Below are 9,587 nucleotides of genomic sequence, written 5' to 3' on the forward strand. Positions count from 1 at the left end.
TTAATCCATATCCACATAAGAAAACTTGGAAAGAGATAAAAATAAACATTCCTTGAAGCTGTGGTCCAGACACAACCCCACTAACAATTTTAGCCCATTTCTTCTAAGACATTTCAATGCCTGCTTTTAATTTAGAGTAAATATCATACTGCCAATATAGTTGCATAGCTACTTTTTTCATGTGACCTAACTCTGCAAAAAAAGCCTGCTGAGATTTTGCTAGGGTTTGTGTTGAATCTGTAGGTCAACATGAAGATAAAATCCTTTTTTAGGATTATGCCTTAAGATTTCTTTTTTTTTTTTTTTTTTTTTTTTTTGACAGGCAGAGTGGACAGTGAGAGAGAGAGACAGAGAGAAAGGTCTTCCTTTGCCGTTGGTTCACCCTCCAATGGCCGCCGCGGCCAGCGCGCTGCGGCCGGCGCACCGCGCTGATCCGATGGCAGGAGCCAGGAGCCAGGTGCTTTTCCTGGTCTCCCATGGGGTGCAGGGCCCAAGCACCTGGGCCATCCTCCACTGCACTCCCTGGCCACAGCAGAGGGCTGGCCTGGAAGAGGGGCAACCGGGACAGAATCTGGTGCCCCGACCGGGACTAGAACCCGGTGTGCCGGCGCCGCTAGGCAGAGGATTAGCCTAGTGAGCCGCAGCGCCGGCCAAGATTTCATATTTTTTATGCTGTTGTAAATGGCATTGTTTTAATTTCAATTTTCAGTTGTTTATTGCTAGTATGTAGAAATACACATTTTCGGGGCTGGCATTATGGCATAGTGGGTTAAGCCACCGCCTGCAATACCACCATTCCATATGGGCACCAGTTTGAGTCCCGGCTGCTCTACTCCCGATCCAGCTCCCTGGTGACGCTCCTGAGAAAGCACTGGAGGATGGCCCAAGTCCTTGCCATCCACCTGTGGGACCCACATGGAGCGCCAGGCTCCTGACTTCAGCCTGCCAGGACCTGGCTGTTGCAGCCATGTGGGGAGTGCATCAGTCTCTCCCTCTCTCTCTAACTCTGCCTTTGTGTTTTTTTAAAAGAAGTACATGTATCTTGCAATCTTGCTGCACTCATTAACTCGAGCAGTTTTTTGTAGATTCTGTTAGATTTTTCTGCACAGATGATCATGTCTTCTGAGACTAAGGTAGCTTTACTTCCCCTTTACTTTCCATACAATCCTGGATGAGTTTTGATTTTGTTTTCTTGGTTGATTGCACTACCTACACCCTCCAGTACAATGTTGAACAGAGTGATAAGGATGGAAATTCTTCCCTTTTTCCTGATCTTAAGGGAAAGTGTGAAGACTTTCACCATTAGATATGCAAAGACAGAGTCATGTAGATGCTGAGGGAGCCCCTTCTGTTGTGTGCTTGGGGTGTTTGTTTAGGAATGGATGCTGGTTTTTTTTCAAATGCTTTTTTTCCATCTATTGAGATCATACAATTTTTGTTTTTATTTGTTAATATAGTGAATTATTCTGATTTTCATGTTAAACCAATTTACATCCTAAGATGAAACCATGCATGGTCATGATGTGCATTATCTTTTTAATGTGTTATGGATTTAGTTTGCTCAAATTTTGCTTATAGTGTTTATGTTTTAATAAGCATCATGTTCATAAACATGTTTCCTTACATTTGTGTGGCCTTAGTATCAAGGCAGTACTGGCCTCACACAGTGGGCTGGGGAGCGTCCCCTGCTTTTCCGTTTTATGAGAGAGTTGGCATAGAATTGGTGTTCTTTATTCCTTGTTGCTGGATAGACTTCACCAGCAAAGCCATCTGGGCTTAGGGATGACTCATGGGGAGATTTTAACAGCAAACTCAGCTTCTTTAATGGGTATAGGACTATTCAAGTTCTGTTTCTTCTTGCACAAGGTTTTTGTTTTGTTTTTGTTTTTGGCTTTTTTTTTCTAAGTTTTTGGACTTATTGCCTTAAGTTGTTCATAGTAGTTCTGGTTCTTTTAATATTCATAGATCTGTTGGGTGGAGCCGAAACTCGAACCCAGGCACTCTGATACTGTACACCTCATGGGCTGTGTGCATCCCACTGTGCCAGATACCCCATTCATTAATTTCTCTTTTGATTTCTTCTTAAAAGTATGCAGAAAAAATAAATCAGGATTTTTAAAATGGATTTTTTTAACTGTAATACTTAGTTTCCTATCTCTTGGGGATTTTCCAGCTATCTGTTACTGATTTCTAATTTATTTTGGTCAGAGAACCAAAATACTTGAATCCTTTTACACCTGAGACTTGTTTCCTGGCCCAGAGTGTATCCTTGTGAGTAACGTTCCTGGAGTACCTGAAATGAATTTGTATTCTGATCTTGACTAGAAGGCTCTATAAATGTCAGGTGTATCAAGTTGATAGTGATGCCCAAATCTCTCTCTACTCATTTTCTTCTTGTTTTATCAATTACTGAGAAAAGGTATATTGAAATCGTTAGCTGTTAATTGTGAATTTGCCTATTTCTCTTTAAAATTCTTTACTTCATTTTTTTTTTTTAGATTTATTTATTTATTTGAAAGAGTTACACAGAGAGAGAAGGAGAGGCAGAGAGAGAGAGAGAGAAAGTCTTCATCCTCTGGTTCACTCCCCAATTGGCTGCAACAGCTGGAGCTGTGCCGATCTGCAGCCAGGAGCCAGGAGCTTCTTCCAGGTCTCCCATGCGGGTGCAGGGGCCCAAGGACTTGGGCCATCTTCCACTGCTCTCCCAGGCCACAGCAGAGAGCTAGATCAGAAGTGGGGCCATCCATATAGGATGCCAGCACTGCAGGCAGCCCCACTTTCTGTATTTTAAAGCTGTTACTGGATGCATAAGCCTTGGGTTTCTCATGACCCTTTGACTCCTACTGTGAAAATGTTAACAATGTGCTGTGTGGGTCTGTGGCGTGATACAGCATGACCGTAGTAACAGCGTGAGAAGAGGAGCCCGGGCGTGTTGTTCTTCACTGTAGATTCCAGTCTTTCCTCACCAGAATTTCTTGAAATGTTACTCAATTTAACTTCTTAGTCTCCCTCCCCTACGAGTGAGGCAAAGGGCAAAAATGATCTGTTCTAGATATGTGAAACGGAGTCCTGGAAGAGACGCAGAGTACCTTCCACGACCTCAGCCTTCCCACCGGATGAGCAAGCTTTCAGTCCCCCTGGCCCCTGCAGCGGCCACTGGGAGGAGAAGTGGGCTTGGCATGCACCGTTCAGCCTGCCTTCGCGGGCGTGGGGAGCGAGTGTCGTCCGCGGCCGCCGCCTCTCTTCTCAAAACGGCGTCATTGCACATTCTAGCGAAGGCTCACTGCCCACCGTCCTTGCTCCCCCAGGAGCCGGCTCCGCTCTTTGACCTCGCCATGCTGGCCTTGGACAGTCCTGAGAGTGGCTGGACGGAGGAGGATGGCCCCAAGGAGGGGCTCGCCGAGTACATCGTGGAGTTCCTCAAGAAGAAGGCCGAGATGCTTGCAGACTACTTTTCCCTGGAAATTGACGAGGTGGGAAAGCCAGTGCTTTTAAGATTTATTTATGTATTTATGTGGAATTTAGAGTTGGAGAGAGAGAGAGGTCTTCCGTCCACTGGTTCACTCCCCAGATGGCTGTAATGGCCAGGACCGGGTCAGGCCAAAGCTAGGCGCCAGTGGCTGCAGCTGTCTCCCACGTGGGTATCCGGCCCAAACACTGGGGCCATCTCCCACTGCCTTTCCTGGGCCGTAGCAGGGAGCTGGGTCAGAGGTGGAACAGCTGGGACTCACGCCAGTGCCCGTGTGGAATGCTGGCATTGCGTCCAGTGGCTTTGCCCAGCATGTCAAAATGCCGGCCCCAACAGCCATTCCTATACCTCTGTTGTGTCCTTCAAATATGAGTCCACGTCAGGATCAGGGCCAGGAGGCCTGGCCTCCCTTCAGAAGCTCTGCTGACATGGGCGACATCCTTGTATACCCCCCTTGGATCTAGACTACACAGTGTACTGTCGTCCATTCGTGTCCACTGCTTTTCCCAAGCTGAGAGCCCTGGACACCAGGGAGCCCCGGGCCCACAGTCCCTGCAGGCTGCAGGAAGTACACTGTGCCACTTGCTTTCTCTTCCTCCTCTCCCCCTGACCTCTGGGGCTTTTCTGTCTTGGGTTTCGTGGTCGAAAGGAAAGGCTATGTTGCAACACACTAGGCTGAGCATTCCTTTGAAGTACTTGGTCCTTCCGCCCTCCGTGCCCAGCACGCGCTTTGTCACCCAGAGTGCCAGCTCTGAGCACAGGCCTGACGCGGCATTGGACAAGTGCCATTTGTTTGAATTGGTTTCACAGCGTTGTTTCTTGTCTCCTTGTCAGGAAGGGAACCTCACTGGATTACCCCTGCTGATCGACAACTATGTGCCCCCTCTGGAGGGCCTGCCCCTCTTCATCCTTCGACTGGCCACTGAGGTGAGCAAGCGGGCATGGGCAGGGCGCAGGGCAGAGGGCACGGGATCACACCTGCCGCTGCAGTCCTGCCGGGTCACTGCCAGCACAGCCTGAAGGCTTCAAAAGTCAGAGTTAGGTTTCTGGCTTTAAGTAGTCTGACTGCTATTCAGAAATGAAAATGGACCCATCCTGAGGTATTGATTCTTTGGACCAGGTGAACTGGGATGAAGAAAAGGAATGCTTTGAGAGCCTCAGTAAAGAATGTGCTATGTTCTACTCGGTCCGCAAGCAGTACATATCTGAGGAGTCGACCCTGTCAGGCCAGCAGGTACCGTGGGATGTTCCCTGCACCCCAGGACTGGGAGGGCCCCATGCAACCCGGAGGTTGACCTCCAGATGCCGGGTTCACTGTCCATATGGTACCAGGTTCAAAGACAGGGGCCAGCTTCTATTCATGAGTTCTACTCCCTTCTGTTCAAGAACGTACCTCCGCAGCGCAATCAGAAATGGTCGATGCCTCCCCAGGGAGAACGAGAGGGAGCCGGGTCGTCCAGGCCGATGGGTCCCTCCTCCCCCTGCGGCCCGTCTTCGGGTCTTCAGATTCTGTCCTCCGTCTGCTTAGCTGTCCTCACTCTGTGCCCACCCACTTGTGGAAACAAGGCTGTGTCACTCAGCCTCGCAGGCAGCTTGACAGAGCCAGGGCTCTTAGGCGACGGTGCTCCTCAGGGGTGAAGGGGGTTGGAGTGCCTCAGAGTCGACACGGAGCCACCTGTCTCCCCACCTCAGCCGCTGCTGCAGCCGCGCTCTGCGGCGAGGTGGGACGCTGCACTCACCGGTGGGGGCTCGGGCTGCTGGCCCACAGCGGCGAGCGGGGATTCCAGGCTCGAGCTCCGAGGGCCGAAGTCCTTTTAGGAAGCTCCCCGTGGCCGCGGAGCAGCAGGGCAGCGCACCCTCACCCCGCCCCCTGCTGTCTCGCTGGACTGGAGAAATGGACCTCGAGCAAAGCAGGGAGATGAGAAAACGTTTTCTCGTATGTGACACCACTGAGGCTGGACGTGGGGATGATGACCCAGTAATCCTCGTGTTTATTTTCCTCTCTCACCTGTGTGGAGCCTTGTGGGAAACACCCCGGTTGAGAGATGAGATGAGGCACTGCCTACCGTTGCGATCAGACATGAGTGAGGATCCAAGATCAGGTCAGATCTTGTCACACTGGAGCAGTGGCTTCTTCAGAACCTGTGCATCCCCGAGAGGCGGGCCCACGAGGCGCCTTGCCCGTTGGCCAGTGTGTGCTGGTGCCGTGCAGAGACTCATGAGGCCCGGTGCTGTTTTCCAGAGCAAAGCCGCTGGCTCCAGCGTGAACTCCTGGAAGTGGACCGTGGAACACGTCGTGTACAAGGCCTTCCGCTCCCACCTGCTGCCCCCGAAACACTTCACGGAGGACGGAAACATCCTGCAGCTCGCTAACCTGCCCGACCTATACAGAGTCTTTGAGAGGTGCTGAGTTGGCGCATGGTGACCTCTGGGCTGGGTTCTCTCTGTCCTCGTGCTGCATTGGGACAGAAGGCTGAAGACGGGCAGTGCTCCTTCACGCTTGGTGATCCACTATAAACAAACAGTCAGGTGTGTCCTAACATGGCTTCTGATTAAAGTTCACTGCACATGCAAGTTTTCTAGAACACCTTTCTCCTAAGGCACACTTGATGGGGTTGAACTATCCCAAAAGAAATTCCAAAGCCTCCTAGGCATATGAGGTGTTTTTTTGTTTTGTTTTGTTTTGTTTTTTGTTTTGTTTTGTTTTGTTTTTAACAGGCAGAGTTAGACAGAGAGAGGGACAGAGAGAAAGGTCTTCCTTCTGTTGGTTCACCCCCAAAATGGCCACTACAGCCGGTGCACTGTGCTGATCTGAAGCCAGGAGCCAGGTGCTTCCTCCCGGTCTCCCATGCAGGTGCAGGTACCCAAGCACTTGGGCCATCCTCCACTGCCCTCCCGGGCCACAGCAGAGAGCTGGCCTGGAAGAGGGGCAACTGGGACAGAATCTGGTGCCCCAACTCAGACTAGAACCCGGGGTGCCGGCGCCGCAAGCGGAGGATTAGCCTAGTGAGCCGTGGGGCCGGCCGGCATATGAGTTTTTATACAAGTGCCGTGAAGAATTCTGAAAGGGTCTTGAAGATGTCCTAGATCATGCTGTGATCTGATTCGGTCTATATTTTGGTGAATTTCTCTCATCAGATGATATATATTGTCACTTCAAATGCTTCTTAAAAGGTCCTGAACTGGGGCCAGTGCTGTGGCAAAGATTTAAGCCTCTGCCTGTTGCACCAACATCCCATATGGGCTCTGGTTTGAGTCCTGGTTTCTCCAGCTCCCTGCTGTGGCCTGGGAAACAGTGGAAGATGGCCCAAGTCCTTGGGGCCCCTGCACCTGTCTAGGAGACCTGGAGGAAGGTCCTGGCTCCTGGCTTCAGATCGGCATAGCTCCGGCCATTCTAGCCCATTTGGGAGTGAACCAGCAGATGGAAGACCTCTCTGTCTCTGTCTCTGTAACTAACTCTGCCTTTCAAATAAAATAAATAAATCTTAAAAAAGAGTCCTGGAGAACAAGAGTTTCCGATGACATTCACTGTATTTACTGTTCAGAAAGCTTGAATTGATGCTCTGTTAGTATCTTCCATAGTGAAGATAATTTACTGTGGGAAACCCTGAGGGAAGGAACAGTCTTCATGCACTCTGTAACTGGAATCATCTTTAAATTAGCCCACGCTGATAGTGGCTGAATGCCACAAGCCTCAAGAGAAACAGGTTTCCAGGGGACTTCAGAGCTGATGCAGTGGAGGTACCCAGCACTCACGGCCACCTCCACAGACAAGCCCCCGCCAGCAAACCGCTGCGTGTCGAGGTGAGCGCCCGAGGACGAGCGCCGGGGCTCAGGAGGGAGGACGAGGAAGCTGGCAGGACAGAGACTGGGGCGGCAGCAGGAGCAGAGCCGCTGGGCCCCCAGGACACGGCCCCACAGCTGGCGGCGGGCTCGTTGCAGAGGAAAGGGCAGACGGAGGAGAGCCGCACGGAGCCCACGCGCTCACTCCACTGGGCAGTCCTGGCCGCGGCACGACGCACAGGCCCAGCCCTGTATGGATCCAGCGCAAGCCCTTGTGAAAACCCCCGCAGCCTGCAGAGAGCCGGCGGTGGCGGGCACATCCTGAGGAAGCCGTCACGGCCGGCGTCTGCAAGCTCCCAGCAGATGGTGGCCTCTGCAGAACCCATCCCCAGGGCCCCGACATTCTCCCACGCCACGTGGCCTTGGACCTGGTAGAGCCACCGTGACGCCCTCGCGTGGCCGGGCTCTGCACTGCAGGGGACCGGATGAAGAACAGCAAGGGGATCCTGCCTCAGGACCAGAGTAGAAGCATCTGCCGCTCAGACCAGAGCCACCCCTCACGCCACCCCCCACTCGCTCGGCTGCCGGCCAGGTCGTTACTCTGCCTTGGAGCCCATTTGTGCACACCAGGGTTTCCTGTCAGGAGTCCCGTATCCTCAGCCGCGTCTGCCCACTGCTGCTAAGAGCTTTGTACCCTCTCAGACCAGCTCGGAGGGCATCAAGGCCGCTTCTGTAGCTTCAGGGCTTCACAGGACAGCAGCCAAGGGTCCGGGTCCTGCATCCTCATGCCCTCACAGTGACAAGGGTCTGCATGCCCTGTCCATCCCAGCACCACCTGGTCCTGCACCTTCAGGCGCTTGCATGCACAGTGGCCAGTGCTCTGTGCACTGAAGGGTCTATGAACTCCACCCATCTTGGAGCAAGTATCAGGCCCACAAACAGTGGCAGGGTGACCTGCGTGCCCCACCCATCCCAGCAGGTCCATGCATGGAAGCTGCTGGACGGCTGCACGCGAGGGACCCAGGTAACCTCACCAGGCCCCGTGAGTCCCAGACCCCCACTGCTGTTATCGGTGAGACCAAAGTGGCCTACCAAACTGAACACCAGAAAAAGGCCTTTGGGGCTGGTGCTGTGGCATATGGAGGCTTCCCTTATGGGCGCCAGTTTGAGTCCAGGCTGCTCCACTTCCCACCCAGCTCCCTGCTGATGGCCTGGGAGGGCAGTGGCAGATGGCCCAAGTGCCTGGGCCGCTGCACCCACATGAGAGACTGGGAAGAAGCTTCTAGCTTCAGATCGGCTCAGTTCCGGCCACTGTGGCCATTTGGGGAGTGAGCCAGCAAATGGAAGACCTGTCTCTCCTCTCTCAGTAAGTCTGCCTCTCAAAGAGAGAAATCTTAAAAAAGAAAACGCCTCCAATCCCTGATGGCCCCTTTCAAATGCGATAGAAACAACGGATATGCAGATGCACAAAACCAACATGGGAACACAAGAAGTATGAAGAAAACAAGGCAATACGCTCCAAAAGGAACAGAGCACTGCTTTAGTACCGGGCTACAAAGAAAGGGGGATGACAAAATGCTGGCTAAATCCAAAGGAATGATCATGAAGATACCTGGAGAGGTACCATACTGACAGAACCGAACAAATCTAGAGATGAAGAACTTAGTAAGTCAAATAGAAAATACAGCTGAAAGCCTCAACACCAGTCTAAATAAAGCAAACAAACAAGACAGGGACTCTGAAATACCCGAATCGGGAAAAAAAAATGAAGACAGCCTCTGTTATCTGTGGAATACCATTAAATACTGTCCTTTTAGTAGGGATTCTCGAGGGAGAGAAGAGTAAAGGCACAGAAAACCTCTCTATTGACATGATAGCCATTCATTCCCCAATCCGGATGGACAGATACAGACATCCAAATACAGAGGCCCACAGGACTTCACGTGGACAAGACCAGGAAAAAAAACACCACCACAACACGCTGTAGTTGAACTTCAAAAATGGTCACACTGCTGCTTGGGGTGCCTGCCTCCCATGTCCCAGTGCTGCTTTTCAACGGGGCCACCAGATGTGCCAAAATCTACAGAGGGGCACAAAAAAAACAGGAAAACAACAAGGCGATATGATGCTCCAAAGGAACACACTATTGTTAGTTTCAGGCTAACTTCTGGCAGATCCAGTTTCAGTGCCAACTACTTCACTTCCAGTCCAGCTTCCTGCCAACGTGCAGGTGGGGAGGCAGCAGGTGACGGCTCAAGTGCTTGGGCCCTGTCAGCCACATGGGAGACCCAGGTTGAGTTTTCCCAGGTTCCTGACTTCAGCTTGGCTCAGCCTT

At 51.7% G+C, this 9,587-nt stretch overlaps 1 protein-coding gene across 11 annotated transcripts in view; it reads left to right on the forward strand.

The window, feature by feature from the left end:
- Positions 1 to 6,964, forward strand: part of MLH1 (mutL homolog 1) — a 44,563-nt gene extending 37,599 nt beyond the window's left edge. For 10 of the 11 annotated variants that reach the window (XR_016232943.1, XR_011388278.2, XR_016232944.1 and 7 more), the window contains 4 exons: positions 3,309 to 3,473; positions 4,304 to 4,396; positions 4,590 to 4,703; positions 5,712 to 6,043. Coding sequence is in view for 8 of the 11 variants with exons in the window: in XM_070072959.1 (XP_069929060.1) it covers positions 3,309 to 3,473; positions 4,304 to 4,396; positions 4,590 to 4,703; positions 5,712 to 5,879 (540 nt within the window). In the remaining 3 variants the exon portion in view is untranslated. Of the gene's footprint in view, positions 1 to 3,308; positions 3,474 to 4,303; positions 4,397 to 4,589; positions 4,704 to 5,711 lie in introns of all 11 variants that reach the window. The other variant, XM_002716167.6, reaches the window with a different exon arrangement.
- The last annotated feature ends 2,623 nt before the right edge of the window (positions 6,965 to 9,587 follow it).

This window comes from Oryctolagus cuniculus, chromosome 4 (assembly GCF_051225735.1).
Source record: "Oryctolagus cuniculus isolate XC-2025 breed Fujian yellow rabbit chromosome 4, ASM5122573v1, whole genome shotgun sequence".
Lineage (NCBI taxonomy): Eukaryota > Metazoa > Chordata > Mammalia > Lagomorpha > Leporidae > Oryctolagus > Oryctolagus cuniculus.